This window comes from Nylanderia fulva, unplaced genomic scaffold (assembly GCF_048542155.1).
Source record: "Nylanderia fulva isolate GAGA-0341 unplaced genomic scaffold, ASM4854215v1 Scaffold106, whole genome shotgun sequence".
Lineage (NCBI taxonomy): Eukaryota > Metazoa > Arthropoda > Insecta > Hymenoptera > Formicidae > Nylanderia > Nylanderia fulva.
The window spans coordinates 313,061-330,882 of record NW_028189258.1 but is presented as its reverse complement, the minus strand read 5'-3'; the positions used below and the strand labels follow the sequence as shown (position 1 = coordinate 330,882).

General features: G+C 29.5%; 1 protein-coding gene across 1 annotated transcript; it reads left to right on the top strand.

Moving 5' to 3' along the window:
* Positions 1 to 109: 109 nt before the first annotated feature.
* On the top strand, positions 110 to 17,516 carry LOC114942380 (venom dipeptidyl peptidase 4). Its single transcript, XM_085484968.1, has 14 exons — positions 110 to 288; positions 2,207 to 2,264; positions 2,834 to 3,072; positions 3,377 to 3,451; positions 3,532 to 3,584; positions 6,797 to 6,993; positions 7,906 to 8,075; positions 8,485 to 8,585; positions 8,717 to 8,968; positions 10,259 to 10,473; positions 12,840 to 13,122; positions 14,181 to 14,375; positions 14,467 to 14,627; positions 16,801 to 17,516. The coding sequence occupies exons 1-14, from the start codon at positions 265 to 267 to the stop codon at positions 17,115 to 17,117; spliced, it is 2,340 nt and encodes a 779-aa protein (XP_085341094.1). The 5' UTR covers positions 110 to 264; the 3' UTR covers positions 17,118 to 17,516.
* Positions 17,517 to 17,822: the final 306 nt, after the last annotated feature.

Here is a 17,822-nt window from a genome sequence, read left to right as displayed (position 1 = left end):
ATCTTATCGACATCTGCAGTAAATTACTAAAAAGCGGAAAGAGTTAATTAGAAGTACGACAAAGGACACACATAGACGCTTACGCGCGAGTATGCCTCTGATTTGTTGAAAGAGGTGGGAGCACGTGTTATTGCTTCGAACACGTCGAGAAAGCATACGATATATTAGTCTCTGTTAGACTCGCGAAATCGGTCGTCGTGTCGGCAGTGTATTTTTCAATCATCGTCATCCAGACTGAACGCACGATTAAACAGATCAGCTGATATGGTCGTCATAGCAAGACAAACGGTACGTTTCTTCCCATCAACGGCACCTCGATCAAGTTTTCTGTTTTCCGTCTCTCGGCGACATATGGATTTGTCGAGTTTCTTTTTGCAATAATTTTTAGAATGAAGAAATTTTTGATAAAAAGTGATAAGATGGTGAAACAGAGGAATTTTGCTAAGAATTTATGTTTGCAATATCCTCTCAGACTTTTTTAAAGAGATAATATAGAGAGAAAAATTGTTCATAATAAATGGTGAAAAGAGCGCGAAATGAGTTACTTTGCGACACAAATACAGCAATTTCCCTCATTATATCACAAGCTATTGCTTCCTTTCGCTTTAAGAGACCTTTGATTGTGGAGTATTAGTTAAAGTGTATTGCTACACGCTGGGTATATTTGAATACATACACTCTTCAATAAAACTTGTTAACTTGAATTTCAAAAAAATTGAACAAATAACATATAATGCTAATTGCAATCTATCGCTTACCGTTATTTTTATACTGGAATAAACTATAAATAAAATATAAATTATAAAAATGTTTAAACAAGAGTATCTGTTTAATTTGGATCTTATAATCAGTTAAAATTACTCGATATAAATAATATTGTAAAATTCTCATGTGCCAAAATTATTGTTAGACTTCTAAATATAATAAGTTAAAAGGCACTTTGTTTAAATAAATTTAAAGTTTATTTTTATTTATCAATGAAAAAGAAACGAAAGCTTGTAAATTGTATTTGCGTATAATGCATAAATGAAGAAAAAAATCACATATATTATATCTTTTTTTTTAAATTTTCAAAGCGTTTAATGGATTTATTTTCACAATGCATTTAAGAGAAATAACCGCAAAAGTAAATATCGATTCATGAGAACTCTTGCACTCTTCCATGTGGCTTTTATCCGACTTACTTTTGTTTCGATTTTGTTCATGGGACAGGCACAAGATATCTTGACATATCAAATCGATAAGTTCGTGAGAGCACTTTTCGTCAGATGTAAGCCACGGATGGAAAAGTTTCGAGGGTTCGAACTGTCTCGATTTATCGTCTTCTGTCTAAACTTTTCCTCGTCCCTTTTCTTCATCCTAGAAAGTATACGATAATATGTTCAAAGTATTAACTTATTTTTAGATTCATCTTCGTGATATCGACTATTATCAATTTATGAATTTGTTACATGAATATTAACTGAATCTAATTTTTTTTTATTAATAATCTTTTTTTAATAAGACTATAATTGATAATTGCAGAAGAGAGAAAATTACCAAACTCAGTCAGATTAATCAATAATACCGAAAATTCATTTTTTTAATATCAAAAAGGATAGCCAGCTTCTTTTCAATATTAAGACTGATTGGTATTTTTTCGCGGCTAAAATTTAAATTTTAAAAGATAAAAAGAAGCAGAAAATAATCTTTCTTTTCTCCTTCTCTTCCTATTTTCTTTCGCTCTCTCATAAAAATAATGTTTATGGAAAAGACATGTTAATAACTTATAGAATAGTGCAAAAGTTTTTCTGGTCACCGCAAACCAAAGTTAAGAATTCGCGAAAGTGAAGAGATATATATACAAAAGGTAAAAGTGTTGAAAGTTTACGCGATAACAGTAATTTCACGACTTTGTTGATTTCTAGTCTAAACATTATCAAGGTGATATGTATATGTATTCTGCATTCAAAAGTCCGATTCGACTCTTTGATCTACTTTCTCATCTTTGTTTTCATCATTACTTTGTTTTCTTCCCCTTGTTGTCAAGTATGAGTTATTTTTGAAATATTTTCTTATATGAATATTATTATTTTTCCTTTTATTTTTATTTTTGGATGTAATCGTATGAATGTACTTATAATAGGAAACTGATATTCACGAATAAAAAGAATATCACATGATTTTTAATAGTTTATATTTTTGACACAATTTAAAATTCTTCCAGATTTTCAGGTTTTTTATACTGTGCAATTATTTGCTTGTCATCGGCCAATCAAAAACAAGTAGGTCGATTAATTTAATATATATTTTATATAATCAATTTATTGCAATTAATATTCAACAATTTTTAATTATCAACGATAAATTTTATATTAAATGTAATGTTTTCTAAATAAAATTATCTAGATAATCATCTAGATGAACTTTTGGCGTCTTAACTTTATATAAATAATAAAAATATGTATTATTTATATCTGCATCTTAAATGAAAAAAGTGTTATCTTCATTAAATTAATTATGAATAATGTTCAGATACAATTCGGTTTACAGTCATAGCAAATACTTAACTAATGGAACATAAGCAGAAAACTATAAAAATTTTTCTAAATAAAAGTATAAATATATTTTTACATCTCTTTTATAATTTACATTTTTTATAACTGTATTTATATAAACAGTCTTAAAAATAATATTATTAGACGTTATCTGGATAAATAGCCATATAATTATATCTTTTATCTAGATATATTTAAAACAAAATTATCTTTATCTTATCTAAGATAAATTTACATATTTTTAGCTAATTTTTAAAATCATTTAGGCACAACATTGATTAAATATATATGTTTAGTTCGATATGTCAATAATACTAATGCTAATAGTCGCATTAACAATGATGATGAGCAAGTTGCCAAGAAACCATTTACTTTGAGGGATATTTATTTGCAAACTTACCGTGCAACCGGCTTTAATGGCACATGGATCTCCGATACAGAAATTATGGTTACGAACATTATTAAGAGCAATATTACTGTTTATGACGTAGTAACAAAGAAGACTAAATTGGTTTTTGATGGATCAACATTACCTGTAAGTATGTTGTAATTTAATTTTGGAGAAACTTCAATCTGTAGTTGATACTTCATTATCATCGAGTTATTACGACAAAAATTTAAAAAAAGTATTTTGCTTTACGAATTATTAATGTTATCTATAAAGATATATTTTAATTTTTCTGATGTTTTAAACAAGTTATATATAGTAATTAGTAATTTATACAGATAATGGCACGTTAATATTTTGTAAAATAAAATAGCTATATTTATATTATAAATGGAGACGATTGCGTTTAATCTAAATAATATATATTTTTATTATCATTTAATTGTTTTAGAAGCAATACAAATTTAGTTCGGCAACCTTCTCGGCTAACGAACAATATATTCTGTTTGGTTATGATAATAAACAAGTAAGTAATTAACTTAATATTTTTTTTGCTTGTTAAATATATATGTATATGAATAAATCTAGGATAAATGATTTGCGCAGGTGTTCAGACATACAACTGTCGGAAAGTATGTAGTGTTCGATGTAAAACGCAAGTAAGTTTATTTGTTCATATATTTTCATGGCATATGCTTGATCTAAATTTTATATTTTCAAACAAAAAGAAACAAAACAAATGCAGATTTTAGATAAATTCAACTTAATCATCGTGTTTATTGTTTTAATAACTAAATTAAGAGTTTAACAAGGCTCTGTAATATTAAATATAAATCTAAAGTGTATAAACAGACAATAAGAGCCAAATCGCGGATGACAGTGCGTTATCCCAACAAAACTAAAATTTTTTTCGTTAGAATTAAATACTTGTGCACAAGGCACCAAATTTTACTTGGTCACGGCCAAGACTTAAAATAGGAATAATCTCTATACATGAGATTTAATTCCATACATTCCTTCTTCCCCCCCTAAGGAAATAAATGCGAGAGAAAAATATAGATCCGAAAGTCGTTGAAAAATTTCAGAATAATAAATGCTTTGTTTCGAAACGCTGTTGAAAAATTTCAGATCTATACTTTCGGATCTATATTTTTCTCTCGCATGTATTTCCTTAGGGGGAAAGAGAGGATGTATGGAATTAAATCTTATGTATAGATAATATTGATAAAAAAGAGCTATGACGAGTATAAAACGAGGATGTGATTTTGTTACTTACTTTTTGGGCCATCTTCAACAAACAAAAAATAAAAAATACACAATTAATAAAACATCATGTGTAAAATTTGTTTTCTAATCAAAATAAATATAGTCGCAATAAAAGAAAAAATATATGAACACAGACTACTTAAAATACTAAAACAAATGGACATTGCGCAAAGTTGATCAACGAGAATCCAAACATCTGTCAAACGCTGAGGTTGTCCGTACTTATGTTATAAGTCGACCAAGGACTCGCATCCTCCATCTCATCATTGGTTGATAAACTAATCATAAATTATACGGTTAAAAGCATATAATAAAGATAGTATAACGATCAAAAGCAATTACCAATAATGTCTGTCAGATGTTTCTTTCTTCATCTCACACGAACACAATTCGACTCAGAAATTATAACAGAGAGTAGGTGAGAAATTTAGACAAGAGTGTCTCGTATCATATCGCAACTAAGACTGAAGACGTTCGCTAGAAAGTCAGACACAAGATTCAAAAATAAAAACATGTTTGTTTCAACTTTAAATTTTCGGCAGTTTGTCGATGATTAACGAATAAGTTTCATCTAAATATTCGGTGTCAGTATGCAAATTAATACCTGCTTTTTGTTTTTTTATAAATATCATTTCCGAAATGAGTCTTTTGGAATAAAACGGTTCTCTATCTAAGACTTTGACATTATTCCAATCAAAATCATGGCCATGACATAATCTGTGCATCGATATTACGGAATGGTTATTAACATTCTTTTTAATATCGTTTCTATGTTCCGTAATCCTGGTTTTAAGTTTCCTTTTGGTTTAACTCACATATGTTACATCACAATCAGAACAGTTGATCTTATAAACCACATTCTTTTGATCTTCATAATTCAAAAAGTCTTTATGTACTTTGACAAACCTATTTAATTTGTTCATGCTATAATGTGTCAAATTAACTTTGATATCTTTTGTTATTTTAATGAACTGTTTACTAATGGAAGGAATAAACGGTAACACTAAATAAGTTTTCTTTTCGTCATTAATATTACTAATATTATTACTATTCAATATATTGTTCGTGCCTGAAGAATGTTGATTAATTACATATTTAAGTCTCTCTTTTATTGCCTTAAAGATAAAATCAATTTGGAATAGCAGTTTTTTAATAAAATATCCACAACCAGTTTAATATTTTTTTTCGTGGAATTTTGGACGTGACAAAAAGAAAACTCTGTCTACTAAACCAATAATAGTCCCTCTTGTTTGATTTAATGGGTGTTGAGAGTGAAAGTTTAGATATCTCTCAGAAAAAGTTTGTTTGTGAAACCAATCAACGATTACATGGTCATTATCTAAAATTATAGATATGTCTAAAAAGTTTAAAATATTGCCATCACCTATTTCTATAGTAAATTTTATTCTGTCATGTAAAGAATTAAAAGTTTCTAGTGTATGATCTATACAATCATGAGGGATCAACATAGCGATATTGTCTACATATCTAGTAAAAAGATGGAGTAAAATTTAAAGAACTTATAGCTCTGTCCTCAATATCTTGTAATACGATTTCAGCTATGATTGGTGATAACGGAGAGCCCATAGGCGTTCCATAAGTTTGTGCGTAAATGTTATTGTTAAAAATGAAAAACGTAGAGTTCAACAAAAATCTGATAGCTATCAAAAATTCGTCTTTGGGAATAATGCAGAGGTTAGAGATCAAATCCCATCTCTTCGATACACTCTCAATTGCCAAATCTACCGGAATATTTGTGAATAGAGATACTACATCGAGAGAAATCAATTGACAATCACTGTCTGTTATTTCTAAATTAATTAACTCTTCAACAAGTCTAAAGCTACTGACGACTTGACTATCTTTTTTTGGAAAACTCTTATACATAATATTGTGTAAGTAAGAAGCTAAATTATATAATGGGCTGTCTACCGAAGACACAATAATTCTAAATGGGCAATTCAACTTATGGATTTTGGGTAAACCGTACGCTCTAGGTAAAGACCCATCTGTGAAGAGCAAAGATTTATAAGTACTCTTATTTATGTATTTATCTCATGTATAGAGATTATTCCTATTTTAAATCATGGCCGTGACCAAGTAAAATTTGGTGCACAGGTATTTAATTCTAACGAAAAAAATTTTAGTTTCGTTGGGATAACGCACTGTCATCCGCGATTTGGCTCTTATTACCTGTTTTTATACACTTTAGATTTAATAACTAAATTCAGTAAAATTTAAACTATTGCTTGGTTGCTCTCTCTTTTAAAAATTATTTGATCATTATTAGAATTTTTACGAATTTTAATGAGCTTTTTCCTTTGTGATGTATATATATATAGGATATTTTAAATTATATAGACCAACATTGAACGTTTATTTTTTTTTAATGTGTCATTAAAGTGGATTAAGATATCTGACATTTTATTTTACTCGTTATCTTAGCAATCATAATTGCTAAGATAATATCATAGATGTTTATATACTAAGATAATATCAATGTTTGTACACGTATAGCTGCTTTTCTGTCTTTAATTGGCTCTTCATATTTTCTATTGCAATAAAAATAAAATACTTACAACAAAGTTTTTATTTACATTTGCAGTACATTTGAAAAAATCGCAGATGAGGCTCTTATCGCATTCGTGTTATGGTCACCGAATGGCAGTGATTTGGTTTATGTTCATGATAACGATATCTATCACATGATTTTCAATCACGGCCATACTGTAGTTCGTAGATTGACGGAAAGTGGTAAATCTGGAGTCGTTTACAATGGAATACCGGATTGGGTATACGAAGGTATAATTACCAAAAATAAACGTATGATAAAATACGTTTATGCATATACTTATATAATAATAATAATAATAATAATAATAATAATAATATATAATTTATATTAATAAATACTTGTTAATTAATTTGTATATAATAAATATACAAATTATTAGTTTGTTCCAAAGAGTTATACATTGCAAAGTAAACGCGCGTTTATATTGAACGTATACAAGATGTTTCAGAACTGGTGGAAAAGTTTTTAATAGTAGATTCCTGGTATTATTTGGAGATATTTTTTCCTCAGCGAAAATATCAAAGAAGGCCGTCATGCATTTTTAACTAAATAAGCCTTAATGGGATTCTATACATCGTCTTGTTTTATTGATAAAACATCATTTTTGCGCACCTTTTTTTATTGATTCAATAGAATAATAAATGCTTTTCCACGATTAAAGTACATATAGAAACAAAGCGCGAACCTACTGATTTTGTTAAGGAAAAAAAAATTTTTAATTTTTTAATTAAAAAACATTTTTTTGCAGGTTTTTGTAGGTTCGTGCTTTGGTTTTAAATGTACTTTAATAGTAGAAAAGCATTTGAAAAGCTTTCATTAGTAGTTGAAAAATAAAATGTTTTATCGATAAAACAGGACGGCATTTAAGATTCTCTTAAATTAAAATTCTATTAAAGTAAACTCTATTTAAAATTAACTAAAGAATGTGATTTTGTTAATATTTTATTTCCACAAGACGTAGTTTGTCACAAAAATGTCTTTATTACCGCTTATAACTCGCAAAATTATTAGTGCCTCGACATTTTTGCCGAGGAAAAATCGTCTCTAAATGATACCAGAAATCTGTCATTAAAAACTTTTCCGCCAGTTCTGAAATACCCTGTATAAGTGACATAAGTAATTGTAAATGTTAATTGCAGAGGAAGTATTTGCGTCTACAACCGCAATGTGGTATTCGCCAGATGGACAATATCTAGCCTTTGCGACCTTTAACGATACTGTAGTAAAAGACATGGCATACTTTTATTACGGCGTGCCAGGTTCATTTGAGAACCAATATCCTACTCAAGTAAAGCTAAAATATCCCAAGGTAAGATTCTATAAAAAAAGAAAAAGAGGGAAGAAAAAATTTTCAAATTTATCAGTGATCTCTATATACAGTAACTGGATATAGCATATCCCAATAACCTAGCTGTAAAAATTGTGACCAATAGAGACGATTAAAATTGTGGGTTGTGTCTACATTTTCATAGCAACAATAAACATTATATGTATATACACATATGCGAAATATATATATATATATATATATATATATATATATTGTCATTAAAATGTCAAAATAAGCGCCATATTCATATTATGTAGACAGCCCACAAGTTTCAATTGATCACACGGTTTTTTGTTCTATGTCATATCCAGTTATATGTAGAGATCAGTGAAATTCATATATATTTAAAGCATCATTATTCAATTATCTCTTAGATATAAATTTTCAGGCAGGTACGCCTAATCCAGAGGTTTCTTTGGCAGTAATCGATTTAAATGATCCATCATCAAAAGCAATCATTTTGGAAGCCCCAGTTGATGTGGTTGGCAGGCAAGTTTATACTAATTTTAATGTTAATAATAATAAGCATTTTTTATGTATGTAAACGTATCTTATATTATACTTAATAAGAGATGAAGTGTATATACTAATACAATATTTCTACTTGAATTTTTTTGTAGCGATAATATTTTGTTCACTGTGAGTTGGTGGGATAGAACACATGTGATTGCGACATGGACGAACCGCGTGCAAAATCAATCTCAATTGATCATGTACGATGTGCAGAGTAATACTAATAGATCGGTTTTATATGACGAGGAGATCGAAGGCTGGCTTCAGCCGAATCGTCCTATAAGAGTCGGTGATTATGCATTAATTTTACGATGGGAGGATTCTGGCATTGATGCCGGTAAATTCCGACATATAGACAGGTAAAGGCAAGCAATTTGAACAAATACATCTGTATAAATCTATAAAAAAATTAATTAAATTGTTTAACGTACCTCGATATTTCTGTAGTAAATTTAACATTATTGACTCAAGAAAGTAGTTAAAAAGTTGCTTACACATTACGTTAGCCAACAAAAAGAAACTTTTGTTTAGTTGCCAAGAATGTTTGAATGAGTTTAGAGTATTTTGGGGATGCTGAAGCCAAAAATGACAATAGTTTTGCCAAATTGGCTCTAGCTTTTTGAGATAATGGATACTCAAATTATGATTTTATCTTAAAATGCGACTGTTGACATTTGCAAGATTTAGTTTGCCTTTTCATTCTTTAACATTGTTTTTTATCTTCAATATCGTGATGACCTATATAAAAGAAAATCGTACAAATAGCATTTCTCGATGCATTAATTGTTATTATCGGAATCAGATCGCTTTGTTTTTATATTATTGTACTAAATATATAACGCCATTAAGTATTTCATTACATATAGAGGATGTCCTGAAATTCGCGAATTGTTACCTGTTAATGGTAGGTTTCTGGGATCATCATTCATATTTTTTCTCAGCGAAAATGTCGAGAGAAGCCATCATTTTTTGCATGTTCTCAATTTTTGCCATCATGTATCTTTGTAACTAAGTTTTAAATTAAAATTTTATTAAAATAAACTTTATTTGAAATTAATTGAAGAATGTGGTTTTGTTAATATTTTATTTCTACAAAGCTTAGTTTGCGAAAAACCATTTATTTTCAAGCGCTTATAACTCGAAAATTATTGATGTTTCGACATTTTTGTTGAGGAAAAATCATCCAGACAACAAAACGTCTAAAATCGGGACATAAGACGTCTTAAAGAAGTCATTAAGATGTATTTTAGACATCACATTAAAATATGTCTTTAAGACATCAATAAGATATCTTTAAGACGTTTTATGTCCCGTTTTTAGACGTTATTTGGGCATCTTCAAATAATATGAAGAATTTTCTATAAACAGGTTATTCACGAATTTCGAGACACCCTATATATTTTTGTTTAATGTGAGACAGTTTCCATATGATTTAGGGGTAGGCATGATTGATTATTACATTTTTTATATTTTTTATGGGTACTAATTATCTTAAAATTAAAGCAATCTGGGAAAATAAATGTCATATTCGGAATCAGCGACACAAAGTTACCTTAAAATCGATCTAATATAATTGGCAATAAAATCAGTGTTGACCAGTGCTATCTATATTTTTCCCATCTAATTTAACATTTATGTTACATTGTCAGGTATAAGTACGAAGGTGGCCAATTCGTTGCATCGGTAGATCTAACGCCCGGCCCCTCCGAAGTACATGCGATTTTGGCCGTCGATTCGCGTAGAGGCAAAGTTTATTACCTCGGCACGGCGCCGGGTGAACCGACCCAGAGGAATTTGTATTCGGTGCCTCTGGATGCGAGCCAGAAACCAACTTGCATATCCTGCGAGCTGCTTACGCCGGAAGGTGAGTACTCGAAATCACAAATGTCGCAGAAACGATCGGAGAAAGAGAGAGAGAGAGGGAGAACGCGATGTCGCATTTTTCTCATCAATTTAATATTGAGCTTGCACTATATTCCAAATGTGGTAATCTTTTCTCACGAGAACGTTTAATAATATCGGAATATTTTATTTAAAATAGCATCTCGCGAAATATTTATTTGTTGCATACAGAGTGGGAAAAAGTCCCGTAGTCCTGAATATTTCTGAAGGAGTGACATATAGAAATCTTAAATATACTCTACAATTATCTTTTCTTTGCACCAATTAATTTATCTCATTATTTTGTGTATAAAAGGATTAAGATGAGATCATCCAAAAATGAATATTTTACGAGATATCTATCACAGTTTATGTAAGATGATATTAAATTAAAATATAAAATATCTCGAAAACTATATACTTTTTTACTCTTATAACTTTTTATGCAGAATATTGCGAGGAATTAATTTATGTAAAAAATATAGTGATTTTATTTTAAAAATTTAAGTTGTCCTTGAAATGACCTTTAAATTTGACCTCTAGAGTTCAGGTCAATTAAGGTCAAGGTCACCATCAAGTGCCTCACTTTGAATCCTATTACTTTTGTATATTTGATATTATTTTCTATATACTCCACTCCATCCGAGATATTTCAGGGGTTCGGAACTATTTTCCCATCCTATATATACGCAAGAAATGCACGGTAATTATCGTATATATTTTTTAATGTCCGATCGTTCATTTTTGTTTAAATTTCGCGTTTGATTCTCAAAACGAGACCGAAAAGTGTTCAAGTGGGTAACGTAAGTGATGAAGAAATTTTGGAACGTATATTGTCGACAGCATTTGTAACTCATAACTTTGTATAGGCACAGAATAGGTACATGTTCCAATTAAAACGGAAAAGTCCATCGGGAGTAATCTCAATTCTGACGAAGACTGCGAGTTCATGAATATTTAACGCATATGTATATATATATATATGTGCATAAATGTATACATATATAGTGTCGGGAAGATTTAAGTTCACGAAACTTTCAAATGCGAGTGTAATTTAAGGAACCCCTACGCTTACTTCGAAAATTGCCGCGATTCTCTTCCCAGTATTTTTACAGCGCGCGTTGGATGCATCAAAAGTCCGCAAATTCAAATGAGAATTTTCAAATTTTTCTGCATGAACTTGGCACGAACTTATTTCTTCATTGCTATGCGAGAAGGTTCGAAGGACTTCGACTTAATGCGCAAGACGTCGCATGAGACGCAAGACTGAAATATATTACTTTTCGTATAAGTTTTTCCGGCTATTGGCGGCAGCTGCGTTTCTCTGTACTATCGTGAGGGAAATTAATTTGCTGGACTATTTACGCTGAAAAATCTACGTCTACGGGAGATCTGTTACGCTCGCCCAATGTCGGCTATATCCGTTAAAATATGATGTTTATTGAAATTTATTGCTACTAGTAAAAAATATTACAGAAAGTACAGAAATTTATATTTCTCCCCCGTTTTCCTTTGACAGAATTTATGTCATGTCAGTAAATAGAATTTTGTGCACGTTTTGCTTACATTAGTTTACAATATTACGTATACAGGGTGTTTCTAAATAAGTGCAAAAAATAGAAGATGATTGTTTGTCGAAAGTTAAGGAGCGTTTTTCATATAAAGTCCTATATCTCTCTTCGAGGAGTTTATACACTCCTCTATAAAGGAGAAGATGAACAATAGATTTTTATTTTTTTCTTGAAAACTAGAACACAAGCACGCCATTCTTCGATTTTATATTGAAAAAATTGATATATAATATTAAAAAAAATAATATAAAAAAAATATAAAATTTGTTTAAACCCGATTAATTTAATCGGGAGATTAATCCAAAATAATTTTTTGACAGTAATCAGCTGATTAAACCGTTAACTTGTTGATTAAATTTTAAAATAAAATTATATTAGAAAAATTAAAACAATAATGTCGTAAATAATAAGCTATAATACTTTAAACTCGAATAATATTTTTTGACAGATATCAGCTGGTAACTGTCAAAAATTTTAATCGAGTTTAAAATATTATGACATATTATTTTAATTTTTATAACATATTATTATTTTAAAATTTAATTAGCAAATAAACACTTAATCAGTTTATTTTTTTCTGTAAAGAAATATCAATAAAGCGTTAATTTGCTAAATAAATTTTTAAAAAATAATATAAAAATTAAAATAGTAATATGTTGTCGTACTTTATTTTCAATTAATATTTTTTTAAAGAAATCAGCTGATAACTGTCAAAAAATATTAATCAAGTTTATGGTATTATAACGTATTATAATTTAAACGATTTAAATTGTTGTAGGAAATAAATGCACGTATGCGAGTGCATCTTTTTCAAGCCTCAGATCATATTACGCTCTCACTTGTTCCGGGCCTGATCCATCTACGGTAATAATTAACGACGAAAATCATCAGCCGGTCTTGACTTGGAATTGTAATCCATCGATAAGGAAACTTTTGTCACGACGATTAATGCCGCAACAAAGGGATTTCAACGTTACTGTAAACGGTTATGACTCTAGAGTCAGATTGTTACTGCCACCGGATTTCGATGAAAATAAATCTTACCCTTTATTAGTATATATGTAAGTATATTCTGATTTTTATGACTCTTTTAACCTTTTAATGCCTGACGTGCCATATTTGGCACGTTCACTTTAGATTATTCTTAAAACGCATCAATCTATAATTTTAATTTTTTTATCGCGTCCGTTCAATTAATCAATCCCAAATAAAGTTGTAAATATTTAAAAATCTCTCTCTGTGCCGTTCGAAATCGCCAGTAATCCAATATAGCGGCAGCATTCTTGAATTCGAAATCTGAGTCTCGGACTTAAAGGGTTAAAGGGTTAAAGTAAAATTGCGGTTATTTCACGCAGAGAAAAAATTTTTTTTATTAAAATGTAAAAATAATCAAATTTTCAAACGTATTTATATATTATTTTATATTATAGAAAAATCTATTTAAATGAGAAATTAAAGTTAATTTATTGTGTCAAATATGTATAATTCAAATATTATGTATATTTAACATATGTTATTATATCATATAATGTAGCATATATAGAGATTTGAAAAAAATTATAATGTTACGTAAAAAATAATTAATCTTGAAAAAAGCAATGTCTTCGTAAAAATGAGAGCGACATTAACGTTTAACCAGGACAATGCCAGCCTGTATACATATGTATATATCGCTAATAGCGACTACAGGCATATGCTATGATTGATCGGCATGCGAAGGGATTCGCAATCTCCATTTAAAATTAGAGTCACCTTTGATCGTGTCTGTGTTTGTTCGATCGATTCATGTCAAAGCTTTCGGAACGATCAATTACCCTTAATGACCCTTACTCATTTTCTCTTCCTTTTTAAAAAGTATTTGCCACGTGTCGAGCGCTTAACTTACTTATGCTATTCATTTGTAGCACAAAATTGAATCAATTGACCTGTATAATTTATTGTAAATAAGTTATGCTATAATATAAATTATAAATGTAAAATTATGTTTCTGTAAAATTACGTAAAATTAAAAAAATAAATTAAAAATAAAAAAAACGGAAAATTAAAGAAACAAAGTTGTGTGTGTATTTAAAAATATAAAAAATCTAGCTTTTATATAAAATAATCATTTATTTCGCAGTTACGGCGGTCCAAATACAGCTAGGATCATTGATAGTGCTAAATACGAGTATGAATATTATTTAACAACTAACAAACGCATAATCTACGCATGGGTCGACGCACGAGAATCAGCTTTCAAGGGCAGCAAGATGCTCTTCGAGATATACAGGAATTTAGGAACCGTGGAGATCGAAGATACGATCGCTGTTGTCGCGTGAGTAATTTGAGTATATTGTTGATAAATTACTCTATTACTTCATATTTTACAGCAAGCATCGTTGTAAATATTTTTCGTCATGTTTCAGAGCTCTGCTAAAACAACATAAATGGATTGACGCGAAAAAAACTGGAATTTGGGGCTGGAGTTATGGTGGTTTTAGCAGCAGCATGGTACTCGCGACAGATACAGCCTCCGTGTTCAAGTGCGCTATATCAGTTGCACCCGTAACTTCGTGGATCTATTACGGTAATTAGTAACAGATTGATTATTTATAATCAGTGTTTGCTGTTATCTAAATAAAATTATATAGCTGATTATCTAGATGAAACTTTAGCGTCATCTTATCTTTATATAGATAATACAAATATTATTTTGACTAAATTATGTAGAATAATTTTCAGATAATTTTGGTTTAAAATCATAGCACATAAAAATACTTAAATAGTAGAACTTAAGAAGTAAGCGATAAAAATTCATAAAAAAAAATATAAATATACATATATTTTTATATCTTGTTTATAATTTATAATTTTTTATAACTGTGTTTACATAAGCATTTCTTCAAAATTATTATCTAAAAAATTATCTAGGAATATAATTTTATCTTTTATCTAGATTCTATATATTTAAAACAAAAAGATATATTTAAAACAAAAATCATCTTCATCTTATCTAAAATAAATTTACTTATTTTTATCTCATTTTTATTTGGCTAATTTTAAAATTATCTAAACACAACACTGTTTATAATAAAAGAGGGAGAGATAAGAAAAAAAAATCTAAATCAATTTCTCTGATTTAGTCGTTGAGTATATAACGCAAAATAAAATCTTTTTTTGTCTTTCCCAAGTCATATAGTCATATCTGGTAGATTTTTTAGCGCTGATACGAACCTGACTGTAAAAGTGACGTCTTTGAGAAAATCTCAATTAAAGTTGTTAAAATAAACATTTTTGATACTTTTTCATGAGTTATATTTTTTGATAGAAACGTGCTCCAGAAAACGTGACAGCTCAAAACTCAAGATTTATATTTTATGATAAAAATGCCACAAGTCTCAGACAAAAGGTTTCTTTGAAAAGTGGTCGAAATATAAGAAACATCATCACGATGTCTTTCAATCATATGTCTCCGTTAAAATTAAAAAATAACTTTTAAAATTACTCTAATCTTTCTAATAAAAGTTGGTATGTATCAATTTGCCTATAGTTATTTATCAAAAGTATATTACGCATTAAAAGTTTATAATTAAAAATGGACGATCTAAAATGATGAATCAAATTTTTGAAAAATCATTCAAATCATGGAAGTGGGTATGTGGGCTTTTGTAGTTGCTATTATTTGAGAATTTTTAGCACTGTCATAAAACTTATTATTGTCTGAAGATTCTTGTTGAGTAAAATAAATAAACACTGCGATAAATGATATTTCGATCACATATTTCAGGAAAACTTTTCCTGACTGTGACTTCTGGCATTTTTATTATAAACTCTTTTATTAGCTTCATTATAAGTCTTGAGTTTCATTTTAAACTGTTTTCTGGAGCACGTTTCAATCGAAAGATATAACTCGTACGAAAGTATCAAAAACGCTTATTTTAGCAACTTTTATTAGCTTTTTTTCAAAAATAAATAATAATCCTTTTTTCAAAAACTTGACGTGATACGTGTGTGTACTATTTTTACGACCAGATTCGTAATCAGCGCTACGAAATCTACGGGAAATAATTTATAGATATATCAATCAAGACAAAGTACATTGCACTAATTTTATAATAATTAAAAATAAGTAAAATATATTTCGGTTAAATTAGCTGATTTTTTTATATGTTGCAGCTTATGACCCATTGAACTTATATTGGTGAATAATGTATTGGTTGAATTAGTATAATTGTCATATCTTCTTAGAATCCGATTTGTTCCAGACAGTATTCACTGCTATCTAAATAAAATTATTGATAATCATCTAGATAAAATTTTGGCGTCATTTTATCTTTATATAGACAATAAAAAATATGTATTATTTATATCTGCATCTTAGATGAAAAGAGTGTTATCTTTATTAAATTATCTAGAATAATGTTCAGATAATTTAATTTAGAGTCATAGCATATAAAAATATTTAATTAATAGAACGTAAGCGATAAAACCCATAAATAAAAGTATGAATATATTTTTATATTTCTTTCATTTACATTTTTACGGTCTTAATAATAATATTATCTACATGAATTGCCATATAATTTTATCTTTTATCTAGATATATTTAATTTTTATTTCGCTCTTTTCAATATCTTTTATCTAGGTATATCTAACAAACATTATCTTATATCTTATTTAAGATAAATTTACATACTTTTATTGCATCTTTATCTAGTTAATTTTAGAATCATCTAATAAGCGCAACTCTGGACTTACAGATTCTATTTATACGGAGCGATTTATGGGACTACCGACTCCCGAGGACAATCTCGCTGGTTATAATCGTACGGATATCACGCGACAAGTAGAGGGAATGCGAGGCAAAAAATACATGCTAATACATGGCAGCGGCGACGACAACGTGCACTATCAGCAAGCGATGGCGCTCGCCAAGTCGCTGGAGTATAATGACATCATGTTCGAACAGATCACGTACACGGACGAGGCGCATAGTCTCGAGCACGTGTCCGCACATTTATATCACACGATGGACAAATTTTGGAACAATTGCTTTGGCTCGAGGCATGCTCGTTGACCTAAACTCTAGATTCTAGATTCACCAAAGAAGAGAATTATTCCCGGCGATAAATTCGAGATTCCATTGAATGCCGAATTTTTATAATTTATAAAAGACCAATGGCTGAAAATTTAGAATCTTTATTTAGACAATTATACGTATTCGATATATAAACAGTTTAATAGATAGCATACTTTTAGTAACGTTAATAATGTGAGAAGTTGTTATAATTTGATAGGTGTTTGATACACACTGCAATTATATTAGACGTATCGAACATTAGATCTCGATATAACTATTATCGATTGTACTATCGATATGGATGTAACGTCCATTTTTGTTCTTTCTTCCCTTGTGTCTTTTCTATTATTACGCATAGCCGTAAGCATTCATTAAAGTACAACATATATGTATTAAGTCATTGCGTTATTCATATACACCTATCCTTTGAGTTATATAGATAAAGGTAAAAGGTGTATTTTCTGCTAACAAGGTTATGGGCCCAGGACAGATTGTTGATCGCATTGACAAATTAAATGGTGCAAATTATCGGTCATGGAAATTTAACATGAAGATGACCCTGGTACAAAGAGAGTTGTGGCAGCATGTAACCGGCGAAGCCGCCTTGCCGGACGGCCACACGCAAGAAGATGGAGAACGTTTCCGGAATAAAGAAAATAAAGCTTTGGCGACAATTGCTCTCGGTGTCGAACCTGAACATCA

What these genes read in the sequence shown, in the direction of transcription:
- LOC114942380 (XM_085484968.1), top strand. Translation starts at nt 265, where the DNA reads ATGGTCGTCATAGCAAGACAAACG. An exon ending in TTGATGGATCAACATTACCT is followed by an intron (nt 3,073 to 3,376) that starts GTAAGTATGTTG and finishes TAATTGTTTTAG; the next exon opens with AAGCAATACAAATTTAGTTC. An exon ending in GATACGATCGCTGTTGTCGC is followed by an intron (nt 14,376 to 14,466) that starts GTGAGTAATTTG and finishes GTCATGTTTCAG; the next exon opens with AGCTCTGCTAAAACAACATA.